At 43.6% G+C, this 15,589-nt stretch overlaps 1 protein-coding gene across 2 annotated transcripts; it reads left to right on the top strand.

Annotated features, from left to right (window-relative positions):
- Positions 1 to 1,067: 1,067 nt before the first annotated feature.
- On the top strand, positions 1,068 to 15,235 carry TMEM254 (transmembrane protein 254). 2 transcript variants are annotated; one of them, XM_003274507.4, is made up of 4 exons: positions 1,068 to 1,202; positions 4,274 to 4,377; positions 4,578 to 4,637; positions 13,471 to 15,235. In XM_003274507.4, the coding sequence occupies exons 1-4, from the start codon at positions 1,116 to 1,118 to the stop codon at positions 13,589 to 13,591; spliced, it is 372 nt and encodes a 123-aa protein (XP_003274555.1). In that variant the 5' UTR covers positions 1,068 to 1,115; the 3' UTR covers positions 13,592 to 15,235. The 2 variants fall into 2 exon arrangements, with proteins under 2 accessions (XP_003274555.1, XP_003274556.1); XM_003274508.4 differs by lacking the exon at positions 1,068 to 1,202 and adding an exon at positions 1,442 to 1,600.
- Positions 15,236 to 15,589: the final 354 nt, after the last annotated feature.

The following is a 15,589-nucleotide window of genomic DNA, read 5'->3' as shown; positions in this document are numbered from 1 at the left end:
CAACAGTTCGCACAGGGCCTGGCACAAATGCTAAAGGCTCAGCAGTATTGATAATCACCCACACTTACAAAGCACTATGGGCCAGACACTGCTGTGCTTTCTTTACAGATATCAACTCATTTAACCCACCCTAAAAACCCTGAGGTTCCAGAAACTGGCATATCCTCATGTTACAGATACAGAAACTAAGACACAGCCGGGCTAAGTAATTAATCTAAGCATACACAAATAGCCGAGACACAGCCAGGACTTAAATCCAGGCAGCCTGTTTCACAGTCCCTGCTCATAACCATGGTGCTGTATAGTTCCAAACATCTTAACTAATGAGGACAGCATTATTTCTCAAGGTGCACAGCACAGAGAACTTCAAAAATTAGACTCTTAGTAAAACACTATCTTTTTTTTTTTTTTTTTTTGAGACAGGGTCTTGCTGTGATGCCCAGGCTGGAGTGCAGTGGCGTTATCTGGGCCCACTGCAACCTCCACTTCTCAGGTTCAAGGGATTCTTGTCTCAGCCTCTGGAGTGGCTGGGACTACAGGCAGGCACCACCACACTCAGCTAATTTTTTGTATTTTTAGTAGAGACGGGGTTTCACCATGTTGACCACGCTGGTCTCCAACTCCTGACCTCAAGTGATCCGCCCGCCTCGGCCTCCCAAAATGCTGGAATTTATTCCAACACCTCATTCATTCATTGCTGGAATTTATTCCAACACCTCATTCATTCACTCATTCGAGACAGAGTCTAGCTATGTTACCCGGGCTGGTCTCAAACTCCTAGGCTCAAGGGATCCTTCTGCCTCAGCCTCCCAACGTGCTGAGATTACAGGGACACGCCACCGCGCCAGCCCGAACATCTTTATCTTAAACCCAGAAAAGTGACAGAGGAGTGTCTGCCCTACAAGATGATGACCAGCCCTCCAGACCTGAGCCCAGGTGTGATTCCAAGGCCCCTGTACTGGGGCCAGACAGGGACACTCGCTCTCAGGGACTTCCCAACCTGCACCATCTTCTCCCTGCGGGGATGGCGAGGGAGCGCCGGCCCGCCCTGGCCCTGCCTCCGCGCTCGCGCTCGACGGTGTCCTGAAGCGCGCTCCCGGGGAGGTGCTGCAGCCATGGCGACGGCAGCCGGCGCGGCCTACTTTCAGCGAGGCAGTCTGTTCTGGTTCACAGTCATCACCCTCAGCTTTGGCTACTACACAGTAAGGGCAGCCGCTGGAGGGCTACGGTCTGACGAAGGAGGGAGCGCTCGGTTCACCCCAGGACCTGGGCCCACAGGCCGGGGCCCGGGGGAAGTCGTAGAAGCACAATCTCAACTCCCGCGTGCTGGAAGCGGAGAGGAGGGGACCAGACTCCGGAATGAAAACAGACATACTGGTCCGCCAGGGGCTTGGGCCGGCGCCCAGGGCCCTGAGAAACCGGCTAGCCAGGCTTTTCTTATATGGGGGCGGGGACGGCTGGGGAGCTCCCAGCCAACTCTGTGTCTGGGTTTTTCAAGAGGATGGTGAAGTCGGAGGCCAGCAATGCGGCTACCGCCTATTTCCGTCCAGCAAGACCCTTGCCCTCTCTGGTCACAGTCCTGGGGCTGGGCTACTTCGCGGTGAGGCGTGGGGCGGGGCGGGCGTCTGTTTTGGCCACCCGGGCCCTCGTAGGGCGAGGGGAGCTGTGGGAACGAGGCCTGTGCGCAGGCGCATCTAACGGTTGTCTAGGTTACTCATGTAAGCGGAAATTCGGTGGGCTCTTAGGATAGTTTCTGCTTTCTAGTGTTCCTGTCTTTGGGTCCTCACCTCTGCACATTTACTAAGGGGTTATCCGAGCTTAAGCCTCTCACGAAGCGGGAAGTCAAGTTAACAGACTGCCATAGGCCTGCCAAGGCAGAATAGGGCTTCCGAAGCAGAATGTTTGAGCCAACAGGAATTGTTTGGAAAACGGGGATAAACCTAAATGATGGGTAGGATTTAAGTGGTAAGGGAGGATAAAGAGGCTGTAACTGTTATGACATAAGTGTGGAAGCAAGAAGAAAGCTGTACCTAGAAAAAGAGCGACGTTTGTTTGGCTAATAATCTGTTTAAAGGATAACGAGAAAGATGCGTGGAAAAGTAGGTTGGGGGCTAAGATGGTAATTTTGTGTTTTTTTGAGACGGAGTCTCGCTCTGTCATCCAGGCTGGAGTGCAGTGGCGCGATCTCAGCTCACTGCAACCTCTGCTTCCCAGGTTCAAGCGATTCTCATGTCTTTACCTGTAGCTGGGATTACACTAGGCCCGGCTATTTTTGTGTGTTTTTAGTAGACATTGAGTTTCACCATATTGGTGAGGCTGGCCTCGAACTCCTGAGGTCAAGTGATAAGGCGGTAAAATTTTAAGGAAGGCGAAGCTATTTGGATATACCAATAGATCCTGGAGATTGGAGATTTGCCATGTCCACAGTGTTGTTTGTTGGTGTCAAATCTGACAACCTATGCCCTGATTTCCTCATATGTACAATGGAGGTGTTGAAATGAAAATTTTCAAAGGTGCATTTCTGTTCTACGATTTAGAGTCTGTGACTAGTTAGAATATAGTTGGAGGAAAGCTTTGGGGACTTCAAATTGGGATCTTGTGGAGCTGGCAGATGCTCCCCTTTCCCTTTGGTTTGGGAGGATGCAGTGACATTTGTGCATTATTTAAATTTCAGATGTGAAACAACATCGTGAGAGAGGTAGTACTGCTCTTGACAAAGATTTGAATGGGACAATACATTTTGAAACTGTTGGCAGTTATTGTCAGAAAAGTCTTAGCTGACAGAAGTTACAATACAGAGGCTGAGAGAAAGTTAAGATTACGAAAAATTTATGTGATTAAGCAGTTGCTATTAAAATGTCACAAACCTTATCTCACTTATTTTCCATCTGTATGCAGTGGATCATTCTCAGTTTTAGCGGTACAAAAAGGGAAAGCTGAGAAAGGAATTCTAAATTAAACAGAGGTTTGCCTGGAGCCAGTTTCTGCAGTAAAGAAACGAGCCAAAGCACAGAAACTCAAAATTTGCTAATATCTTTTATAAAATAATGGTTTTGGTGGAATGTATTAATAGGAGTCAGCCAGGCATGGTGGTTCACCCCTGTAATCCCAGCACTTTGGGAGGCCGAGGCGGGCAAATCGCTTGAGCCCAGGCGTTCGAGACCATCCTGGGCAACATGGCGAAACCTCATCTCTACACACACACACACACACACAAGTAATGGGCGGTGGCTCACACCTGTAATCCCAGCACTTTGGGAAGCCCAGGAGGGCAGATCACCTGATGGCAGGAGTTGGAGACCAGCCTGGCCAACATGGTGAAACTCCGTCTGTACTAAAAATACAAAAATTAGCTGGGTGTGGTGGCATGCACCTGTAGTCCCAGCTACTCTGGAGGCTGAGGCAGGAGAATCGTTTGAACCCGTGAGGCGGAGGTTACAGAGAGCCGAGATCGTGCCACTGCACTCCAGCCTGAGCAACAGAGTGAAACTCCATCTAAAATAAATAAATTAAATAAATAAATAAATAAATTAGTCAGTCGTGGTAGCCATGCCTGTATTCCCAGCTACTTGGGGAAGCTGAGTTAGGAGGATCGCTTGAGCCCGGGAAGTCAAGGGTGCAGTGAGCCGTTATCATGCCACTACACTCAAGCCTGGGTGACAAAGCGAGATCCCTTCTCTACAAAGAAAACAAAAGAAGAAAAGGAAGAAAAAAAGACTAAGAGTCATCCACCATGGGCACTGAGTCTGATAACCACATACTTTCCTCAGCATAAGTCTCCCAGTACAGTTGCTTTTAGAAAATAGAAGTCATCCTGGCACAGTGGGTCATGCCTGTAATCCCAGCACTTTGGAAGGCCAAGGTTGGAGAATTGCTTGAGCCCTGGAGTTGGAGACCATCCTGGGCAACATAGTGAGACCCCATCTCTATATACAATTTTTAAAAGTAGCTGGGCATGCTGGCACACACGTGCAGTCCCATCTACTTGGGAGGCTGAGGTGGGAGGATGGATTGAGCCCAGATGGTGGAGGCTGCAGTGAGTCATGAGCATGCCACTGCACTCCAGCCCCAGCAGCGGAGTGAGACCCTGTCAAAAAAAAAAAAAAAAGAAAGAAAGAAAATAGAAGCCAAGAATGGAGCCCCAAATGACTGTTGAGAGTTTCTTCAGTCTGTAGTAATTTTTGTATTGTTTCACAGCCTTTCTCAAAAACAAAAACAAAAAACAGGTTTTAAGTGACCTAATAGGTATTCTGTGTCTCTGGTTCTCTTTCAGTGGGTTGTCTTCTGGCCTCAGAGTATCCCTTATCAGAACCTTGGGCCCCTGGGCCCCTTCACTCAGTACTTGGTAGACCACCATCACACCCTCCTGCGCAATGGGTAAGGAGAGCTGCACAAGTGGACTGTGGACACTGGAGCTCTGGTCTCACAGGAAACCTGGAAGGCCTGCAGCTGCCTTTTGGTATCTAAGAGTAGTGTCGGTTCACATTAAGGCACTTTTCTTTTTGAGATTGCTGTGTTAGATTTCATCAGCAGATAACTATCACCTTAAAAAAGATTAACTTTTTTTTTGGTTTCAGGTATTGGCTTGCCTGGCTGATTCATGTGGGAGAGTCCTTGTATGCCATAGTATTGTGCAAGTAAGTCTTTGAAGTAGCTGCTTGTTGCCTTTCTCTTAGTAGCTAATATAAATTGAGAGTAGCCACATTTAAATAATTCCCACACTTATAGGCTGAGAACATTCTCAGGGTAGAGGGAATCCCCATGCCTGATACTGAGCCTGGTGCAGAGGAAGTACCCAGTAAATGTTTGATGAATGCATTCATTTTGTTTATGTTGGTTAACCAATTACTTAGTTATCTAATTCAGATGACTTTTGTTATTTTTTAACAAATTTTCTGGGTAGCCCCAACTAGACCAAAAGACTAGGAGCCTGGCTTCTAGTTTACAAAAGAGCTGAGTGACTGACCTAGGCCGATGACTCACAATCCTCGTTTTACAATTGAGCCACATGAGGAGCTTTTTCAAAATACACACGTCTGGTTTCCAGACCCAGAGATTCTGATTGGGTAGGTCTTGCCTCAGAGATAGGAATGTGCTCTTTTTAAAAGCTCCACAGATAATTCTAGGATGCAATGCTAGTTAAAAGCCCCCAAACCAGACCCCACTCAGCAGATGCTAGTGTAGGTTAATACTGTGTGAGAATACAAGAAAAAATTATATTTGTACTTTATATAAGCATATACAGAAAGTATGGTACAATGAAAAACATGGTTATGGAAATGCCAAATTGCTTCTTTCCCATTAATTTCTGGTCAAGATAATAATTAATTGAATTAATTTCTGGTCAAGATATACTATCACCTCTATTATTTTTCTATTCTAAAAGTGGAAAATAAGATACTCTATTGCTACTACTATGTTTCAATAATAAAAATAATCAATATTGATTGGGTACTACTATGTCAGAGACTGCTAAGTATGTTAAATAGAATTATCTTACTCTGTTTTCTTGTTTATTAAACAAATAAGCTAGACTTTTTTTTTTTTTTTTTGAGATGGAATCTTGCTTTGTCACCCAGGCTGGAGTGCAGTGGTGCAATCTTGGCTCGCTGCAATCTCTGTGTCCTGGGTTAAAGCGATTCTCCTGCCTTAGCTTCCCCAGTAGCTAGGATTACAGAAGCCCACCACCATGCCCAGCTAATTTTTGTATTTTTATTAGAGACGGGGTTTCACCATGTTGGCCATGCTAGTCCGGAACTCCTGACCTCTCAGGTGATCCGCCTGCCTCGGCCTCCCAAAGTGCTGGGATTATAGGCGTGAGCCACTGTGCCTGGCCACAAGCTAGACTTTCTATGGAGAGGAGCAGAAAGTAACTTTATTATTTCTTTCTCACCCCCTCCAAGTAAATTTGTTTTGTAGATTGTTTCCCACCTTCCACCGTATCTCTGGATGGAATTTCAAGCAGATCATAGGATTTCCAGTCACCATCTGATATTATCCATTCTAGCCCAGTCTATTTGTTAAAACTATAAACTTTCTTCTAATTCAAAATGTGTTTTCATCCAGCTGGGGCTCAGGAGCCTGCAGTGGGGAGAAGGGTGCAGTTGATATCTTCTCTTGCACTTCACCTTCTCCTCTATTCACTAATAATCACTGCTTGTGGTCCCTTGGGATAGTGGGAATGGTTAGGGAGAAGAAGGCTTAGCCTTAAATAGCTGCTGCTGGCCAGGTGCAGTGGCTCACACCTATAATCCTAGCAATTTAGGAGGCCAAGGTGGGCAGATCATCTGAGGCCAGGAGTTTGAAACCATCCTGGCCAACATGACAAAACTCCATCTCTACTAAAAATACAAAAAATACTAAAAAAGCCAGGCACGGTGATGCGTGCCTGCCGTCCCAGCTGCTCAGGAGGCTGAGGCACGAGAATTGCTTGAACCCAGGAGGCAGAGGATGCAGTGAGCCGAGATCGCACCACTGCACTCCAGCCTGGGTGACAGAGCAAGACCCTGTCTCAAAAAAAATAAAAATTAAAAACAATAAACAGCTGCTGCCTTGTGATCAGGCAGCTGGGTACTGTGTATATTGCATATGCAGTATTGGCTCTTTCTCTTTAGAGGGGATGTGGTAGATTTTTGAGACACTGCTCATCACCAGGGATCTCCCTTCTGCAGTTTCCTTGATGGTTCATTCAGACACCCCCTCCAGCATGCCACTTGCAGTTTCACCCTCAGAGTCTATGTTCTAGGGAGAATTACCCTTTTATTGAGATCACTTCCATCCTTCAAGTGGGCCTGTAGTACAGGGTCCCTTTTAAACCTACTCATGTCCAGTGCCTTCTCCAGGATCTGTATGGCTCACAGTAAACAACTTCAGTATCCTTCCAGTGGGATGATCTACAAATGCATGCAGTTCTCAGTGTGGCAGTGCTTCCTTCTCTCCCAGCAAGCAGGCCAAACAGTGTTTACTCTTTGGAATCAGGTATTAAACACTTCCCCAAATTCCAGAGACTCATGTCAAGCTCTACAAATGGTTCTGTTGATGCCATTCTCTGGGCTTGACTTGTGGGAAATGCCACAGCCCACTAGGACCTCTTTCCAATGGCCTCTGTAGCATCGCAGTGGAATCTTGGATTGGAAGTGTCCGGTCCAGCCCCTCAACTTGGAATGTAGGAGTGCCTGACACCTATTTTGCTGTTGGCATTTGGAATATCTGATGAAAACCAAAATACCAAAATTTGTATTTTTATTTATATTTATTTTTTTCTTTTTTGAGGTGGAGTTTCTCTCTGTCTCCAGGCTGGAGTGCAATGGTGCAATCTCGGCTCACTGCAACCTCTTTCTCCCTGGTTCAAGCGATTCTCCTGCCTCAGCCTCCCGAGTAGCTGAGATTACAGGCGCCTGCCACCAAGCCTAATTTTTGCATTTAGTAGAGATGGAGTTTCACCATGTTGGCCAGGATGGTCTCGATCTCTTGACCTCGTAATCCGCCCACCTCGGTCTCCCAAAGTGCTGGGATTACAGACGTGAGCCACTGCGCCCAGCCCTCAAATTTAATATACAATTTTTTTGAAGGGCAAAGGGAGAACAGGCATGGAGGTTAGGTTACTATTATGTTCTTGAAATCATTTCTTTATGGTCTAACATGTTAGAATGTATCATTAGTCGGCCAGGTGCGGTGGCTCACGCCTGTAATCCCAGCACTTTGGGAGGCTGAGGCGGGTGGATCATGAAGTCAGGAGATCGAGACAATCCTGGCTAACACGGTGAAACCCCATCTCTACTAAAAATACAAAAAATTAGCCGGGCATGGTGGCGGGCGCCTGTAGTCCCAGCTACTCGGGAAGCTGAGGCAGAAGAATGGCGTGAACCCAGGAGGCGGAGCTTGCAGTGAGCCGAGATCGTGCCACTGCACTCCCACCTGGGCAAAAGAGCAAGACTCCGTCTCAAAAAAAAAAAAAAAAAAAAAGTATCATTAGTCACTATAAATCAGAATAAATATTCCTTTTGAATTACGAGATGATGGCTGGGAACGGTGGCTCATGCCTGTAATCTCAGCACTCGGGGAGGCTGAGGCAGGCAGATCACCTGAGATCAGGAGTTCGAGACCAGCCTGCCCAACATGGTTGAAACTCTGTCTCTACTAAAAATACGGAAAAAAAAAATCAGCTGGGTGTAGTGGCACATGCCTGTTATCCCAGCTACTCAGGAGGTTGAGGCAGGAGAATCACTTGGACCTGGGAGGTGGGGGTTGCAGTGAGCTGAGATCGCACCAGTACACTTTAGCCTGGGTGACAAAGTGAGACTCCGTCTCAAAAAAAAGAAAGAAAAGAAAAAGAAAGTGCCATTTTTGGTGAGGTGAGGGGGCAAAAAACCTTTTGCTATTTTTGGTAGATTAAAAAGGGTATCTAGCCATTTTAACTTGTATTTATTTGATTACAAAGTAAGGTTCAACTCTTCTTTGGAAGGTGCTTGTAGTTCTTGTTACATAATAATACTTTAACAAGAAAAATAGAATGGTTTTTTCTTAGGGATAAATAAAATAGTATCTCCTTGAGGCCAACATTCATGTTCATTGTTACCTTTTTATAGTCTGGAGTTTTCCATTCAGAATATAAGGCTTATTCTCTTAGTTCAGAAATTAGATTCTTGCTGCTTGCATACCCCAGTTGGCTCTGCAGCCCTTAGAAAGGTTTTTAAGGTTTTGCAAAAAATTGTATGTAGAGGAGATTTTATTACAATGTAGAAACAGAAGTTCTTGACAAGTGGAAGTACTCTGTGATAGGGCAGCCTCGAATGACCAAAACAGGTAAATTGTGAATTTTTTCAAGTATCAGAGGTAACATTTTTTCCTAAGGCAGGAAAAAGTGTACTCACAAAGAGATTTTTACATCTGCCTGGGTCTTGGTGGAATCATTAAGGGAAATGTGAATTAAATTAAGAAAACTTTCTTAAAAGACTTTTGTCTTTTAAATAGGCAAAATGAGCTAAGAATACAGATAAAGGTATGTGAATGAGAACAAGTTACGATGACCCCAGGAAAACCCTTCTCCGGGTTACCTAGCCACCAACTGTGACCCCTCTGAAGGAGGAGGAAACAAGCACTGCTGTTCAGTGAGCCTGCTCTTCCAAGATGGCAACTCATCTTTATTTTTCTTTCCTAAATATCATACACATTTGCAGGATCATATAAATTTACTTTCCAAAACAAAATATTGTTGTTGTTTTGCTAATAAAATTGAAAGTTAGCTGGGTGCAGTGGCTCACGCCTGTAATTCCAGCACTTTGGGAGGCCATGCGGGTGGATCACCAGGTAAGGAGTTTGAGACCAGCCTGGCCAATATGGTGAAACCCCATCTCTACTAAAATACAAAAAATTAGCCAGGCATGGTGGCAGGCACCTGTAGTCCCAGCTACTCTGGAGGCTGAGGCAGGAGAATCACTTGAACCTAGGAGGCGGAGGTTGCAGTGAGCCAAGATCATGCTACTGCACTCCAGCCTGGGTGACAGAGCGAGACTCCATTTCAAAAAAAAAAAAAAATTGAAAGTTGCTGGGTGTGGTGGCTGATGCCTATAATCCAATTATATATATACATATAGATATAATCTCTTTTATAATTGGTTTCCATTGTTATATATGCCTATTTTAAATTTTACTTTATTTTTTAAGAGATGGGTCTCACTATGTTGCCCAGGCTGGCCTTGAGCACCCGTGCTCAAGTGATCCTCCTGCGTCAGCCTCCCAAGTAGCTGGGACTACAGGTGTGCCACTGTACTGGGCTACAGGTGTGCCACTGTACTGGGCTAACATGTCCCTATTTGTCTATGTCTATACATATAAACTTACCCATCCATTAATAACAGTGCATAGCATTCTATTACATAGATGTGCCTTAACATATTTTAAAAATCTTTCTTCTGATGGACTTTTAAGTCTCTACTTTTTTACTATTACAAGCAATATGGCAATGAACATGAATTTCATGCATTTGTCCCACTTTGATATTTGTTCTCTTAGAAAAAAATTCCAAGATCTGGAATTTGAAGATTAAAGAATGAATACTTTTGGCTGGGTGTGGTGGCTCATGCGTGTGATTCCAGCACTTTGAGAGGCTGAGGCTGGTAGATCAGGTGAGGTTAGGAGTGCAAGACCAGCCTGGCCAACATGGTGAAACCCTGTCTCCACTAAAAATACAAAAAAAAGAAAAAATTAGTAGGGCATGGTAGCGGGCACCTGTAATCCCAGCTTCTCAGGAGGCTGAGGTAAGAGAATCACTTGAATCTGGGAGGCGGAGGTTGCAGTGAGCTGAGATCACACCACTGCACTCTACCCTGGGTGACAGAGCAAGACTCCACCTAAAAATAAAATGAGTGAATACTTTAAATTATGATATGTATTGCCATATTGCCTTCAAAACTGTGGGACTAATTTATGCTTCTAATGTAAGTATATAATAGTGCCCATTTCCCCACAGTCTCACCAATACTCTCTTCAAATGGGCTGTCTGTCCTGTTCTTACCTGTTTATAGGCACTCCTTGTTTTTTCTGATCTTGAGTACTTTGTCCTTTAGGTGTCTTGCAAGTATCCTTTCTCACAGTCTTTTTATCCTATTGGGCCTTTTGATAAACAGAAGTTTGTCAATGTAGTCAATTTTATTTATTTATATTAAAGTTATATTCTTTTACAGTATCTTCTAACAGTTTTAGAATTTTTTTCTTTCACATTTAAGTTTTCAATCTACCTAGAGCTTATTTTTTGTAAGAGAGAGGTTTCCAACTTTACCTTTTCCATCTGGATGCCCAGTTATCCCAGAGCTATTTATTGAGACATTCAGTCTTCACTGATGTCCCTATCTTATATCATACATACTTATATGTGTGGATCTGTTTCTGAACACTCTATTCTGTTCCATTGGCCTGTTTATCCTTGGGCTAACACAACACTGTCTTAATAGCAGCAGCTTTATAATCATTGTTATCTGACAAAGCATGTCCTCTCATCCTGTTCAATAGGATTGCCTTTTCCTACACCTTCGCATATTCTATGCATTGTCTTATACTACAAAAACAAAAAGGAAAGATGTTGAGATTTTCAATGGATTGACCATGTGAAATAATTTGGAGAACATTGGCATATTTCCAGTATGTTTTTTTTTCTTTTTTTTTCCTTAAGTTCAGGAAAGCATCAAATATTTCTGTCTTCTAAATGATGAAATGGCCTGTTTCCATTTATTTAGATCTCCTGTTATATATATATATATAATTTTTAAGAGGTTTTACACGTTGTTGTTGCATTAATTTCCAGCAACTTCTACTTTGAGATGTTATTATAAATGCCTTTTTTTAAAAAAAAGATGGGGTCTCCGGGAGGCTGAGGCAGGAGAATGGTGTGAACCTGGGAGGCCCTGGAGCTTGCAGTGAGGTGAGATTGCACCACTGCACTCCAGCCTGGGCGACAGAGCGAGACTCCATCTCAAAAAAAAAAAAAGATGGGTTCTCACTATGTTGCTAGGCTGATGTCAAACTCCTGGGCTCAAGCAATCTGCCTATGTCAGTCTCCCAAAGTGCTGGAATTAAGGTCTGAGCCACCACGCCTGGCCAACTTTTGTTGTTGTTGTTGTTGTTTTTTGAGATGGAGTCTAGCTCTGTCACCCAGGCTGGAGTTCAGTGGCGTAATCTCGACTCACTTTTTTTCATTTTCTAATTGTTTGATGGTAGTTTGTATGAATATAGTCAATTTTTAATATTGACCTTATACCCAGCAACCTTCCTAAATAAATTTATTAATTGTAACAGTTTATAGGTTATTTTCAGTTTTTCAGGTATAAAACTGTCCAGAATTACAGTTTTATTTCTTTCTTTCAATTCTGTGTATCTTTTATTATGTTTCTTCCCTTATTCTACTGGCTAGAACGTCCAGCAGTGCTGACTAGAAGTGTGCCTTGTTCTTGACCTCAAAGGAGAACTTTCAACATTTTACATCATGTTTATTACAGAGTTTTATAGATCTTCTGGGTCAAAATTAGGAAGTTCCATTGTATTTCTAACTTTGCTGAGAACTTTTATTAAAAATGGATGTTGGGTGTGGACACAGGTGGCTCACACCTGTAATCCCAGCACTTTGGGAGGCTGAGGCGGGAGAATCAGTTGAAGCCAGGAGTTCAAGACCAGCCTAGGCAACAAAGCAAGACACTGTCTCTACAAAAAACAAACAAACAAACAAAAAACCTAGCCAGGCATGGTGGTGCATGCCTGTGATGATCCCAGCTACTTGGGAGGCTAAGGTGGGAGGATAGCTTTAGCCCAGGAGTTTGAGGCTGCAGTGAGCTATAATTGTACCAGTACACTCCACTGTAGGTGACAGAGTGAGACCACATCTCTGGGGGGGTGGAAAAAGAACGGATGTTGAAATTTGTCAAATGCAGCCGGGTGCAGTGGCTCATGCCTGTAATCCCAGCACTTTGGGAGGCCGAGGTGGGCGGATCACGAGGTCAGGAGATCGAGACCATCCTGGCTAACATGGTGAAACCCTGTCTCTACTAAAAAAATACAAAGAATTAGCCAGGCATGGTGGCAGGCACCTGTAGTCCCAGCTATTTGGGAGGCTGAGGCAGGAGAATGGCGTGAACCCAGGAGGCGGAGCTTGCAGTGAGCCGAGATCACGCCACCGCACTCCAGCCTGGGCGACAGAGCGAGACTCTGTCTCAAAGAAAAAAAAAAATTTGTCAAATGCCACTTCTGCATTTATTAAGATATTCATATGATCTTTCTCTTTTAATCTGTTACTGTAGAAAATTATATTGTTTTTAAAGTTTGTTTTAAATAAAAGTCATCCAAGTGAGACTTATTTATATACAGATGAGACTGTAGCAAACTATTCGCTTCCATTGGGTCATCTTTTTTTTGCACTTTTTTTAGGCAGTTGAATTTGAATGACGATATAAGCAGGTGTTTATCATGACTGTGTGCCAGACTCCTTCCTGAGCACATTGTGTGTATTATCCCATAAATCATCTCAACTGACTCGGTGAGATAGCTACTGCTGTTCCTGTTTTTCAGATGAGAAAACTGATTCTGAGAGATACTGAGTGATTTGCCCAGGTCACAGCTGGTAGGTAGCCACGCTAGGATTTATATCTGGTCTATTTTCAAAACATTTACTGTGAAGCCATACCAGTGCTTTTTACTCCATCCACTCATCAGAATCACATGAGAAACAGTCTTATAATACTGTGCCCTAGACAGTAGCCAGACTAGTTCTCAGGGAATAGTTTACCATCTAAAATACATTTATTACAAAACAAGAAAGATGAAAAATAAACAAACCATCCAAGATAAGAAGCCAGAGAAAAGCAGCAAAATAAACCCAATGAAAGTAGTGGAAGGTATAATTTTAAAAAAACTATATAGAAGACAGTAACTCCCATGAAACTATAAGATTAACATCTGGTGTTTAAATTTTTTCTTTTTTAGGCATAAAGGCATCACAAGTGGTCGGGCTCAGCTACTCTGGTTCCTACAGACTTTCTTCTTTGGGATAGCGTCTCTCACCATCTTGATTGCTTACAAACGGAAGCGCCAAAAACGAACCTGAAGATGTCTGAAAGCTTGCTCTACACTTTTACATTCATCCTCACCTTTTTTTTTGTGGGGTAGGGGAGGTGCAGTATTTACTCCGTGATCTTTCTACTTTCTAGAAACTGTCTGTCCTTCAAAGCTATTTAAGACCCCCTCGTTAGTCAGTTTTTTCTCTTATACGCTCTGGTTGAGCTTGAATAGACCACTTGTTACTTAAGAAAGAAACAGAGAAAGATTTTAGCTTTTCAATCCTATTTGGCAGAGGACTTCAGCTACCTTCTTACAGTCTTTGGCTGTGTTGGCGCCCTTGTGTGCTCTGAGCTAAGCCACATACTAATTGACATTTTGGTTTGTATACCCTTGCTCCCACCTTCTGATGAAAACACCTTACCCTCACAACCACCATCTTTCCTCTCCTTTCCCAAAGCTCTTTCCACCTTGCTGCACTAAGATAAAGTGATACTTCCACTATATGTCAATTCCATACACATTTATTAGGTACCTGTGAGGTAGGATCCTATCCGCTCAAACTTCCATTTCTCATGCTACAGAGAAAGATAAGGAAGATGAGCAAGTGCCTGGAATGGGGCAGGCTGAGCCATCACACAGGCATAGAGGCACGCTGAGAACCCAGAGGGGAGACTGCAGAGTGCCTTCCCTGATGCTGCAGCTGGAAGTGATCCTTCCCTTCCACCTGGCCCCTGGGACACTGTGCTCTGTAGTGTGCAGGGCCTGATGGCACTGCTAGATTGCTCCTTCAGCGCAGGGCCACAGCTTAAACAGCTTTACCTTTCCCCTCAGCACCTTTCCCACTATCTTGCACACAGGTGCTCTAACCATGTTTATTGAACAAAGGAGGGAAACTGATTTCACTTTCACTTGTTCATTCGCATTCCAATTTTTATGTGAAAATGGCACAACCCATTTGGGGTACCCTCATCCCAAAAGAAAAGCCCAAGTCTACCTTTCACTGGTACCACCCTTTTTGTGGGTTCCTTGGGGAGAAACCTTTATCTTTTTCATACCTTTCTATTCTCAATCACTTCTCCAAAAGTGTCTCTTCCCAGCTCTGATTTATTCAAAATGCACAAGCATTTCTGTTTAGAGATCCTAGCCCATGGGTTATCCAGCTAGTTACTACCTCTCCTGTTCACTTAGTTATACTTTATTATTGCTCACAGGTTGGGGAGGCAGAATGACTCTGTCACCACTAGGAGCCATTAGGGCTTCTTCCCTGGAGGACTGCCTGCTTGCTTTCTGGGGACACTAGCCCTCATTTCCCTTCTGTGGTACAGTGGGGCAAGTTATTTGTATTAAGCAAACATTTATGGGAAGAAATCCCCTGCCCAAAACGGAGCCCCCAAGTAAAGCACAACCCCGAAATATTATGAACTATGAGTTGTCTCTAGTGGAGATAAATTTCTGCAACTATATCTCAGTCTTTCCCTCTGTTTCTCTGGTGATTAAGTTGCTTTTTGGTAAGGAAAAGGATTTTTGACCATAGAGTTAGGCATCATGGAAATTCAAACCAGATTTCTTAATACCTGGTCTTCCTCAAAGAGAAATAATAACAGTAATAATGGTGCAGGGAACAATATGGCAGATTATTGAATGAAATGGATTAACTGGAATAAAACGCTGTGAATTATCTCTAGTTGAATGCTTTTCTTGTATTTGTCAGTTTTGACATTGATGCACATTTGATACTTTTTCTCAAATAGACTGTACTAGGGAACTGTTAATACACTTCCGATATCAGTTTGTTTTTCACTGATAAAGAAATGCAAAACGCTGTGGTTGTCGGGTATGTATGTATTATATTTTAGAACTGTCCATGCCCCATTTACCTCCTCAACGTACAAGGAATCACTAGGATGGACACGAGTGTCTCCTTTTCATTGTAGGATATTGTCTCCTTTTTGTTTCTGTTTTTATTCAACATTTGATAAAGTCTATGCACTAAGTAAGGAGTGTTCTGGCATTTTTTAAAATGCACAAAGTCTGGTATGCATCA

This window comes from Nomascus leucogenys, chromosome 18, assembly GCF_006542625.1.
Source record: "Nomascus leucogenys isolate Asia chromosome 18, Asia_NLE_v1, whole genome shotgun sequence".
NCBI lineage: Eukaryota > Metazoa > Chordata > Mammalia > Primates > Hylobatidae > Nomascus > Nomascus leucogenys.
This window is presented reverse-complemented; position numbering and strand designations above follow the sequence as displayed.

What these genes read in the sequence shown, in the direction of transcription:
- TMEM254 (XM_003274508.4), top strand. Translation starts at nt 1,442, where the DNA reads ATGGGGGCGGGGACGGCTGGGGAGCTCCCAGCCAACTCTGTGTCTGGG. An exon ending in CACACCCTCCTGCGCAATGG is followed by an intron (nt 4,378 to 4,577) that starts GTAAGGAGAGCT and finishes TTTTGGTTTCAG; the next exon opens with GTATTGGCTTGCCTGGCTGA. An exon ending in TATGCCATAGTATTGTGCAA is followed by an intron (nt 4,638 to 13,470) that starts GTAAGTCTTTGA and finishes TTTCTTTTTTAG; the next exon opens with GCATAAAGGCATCACAAGTG.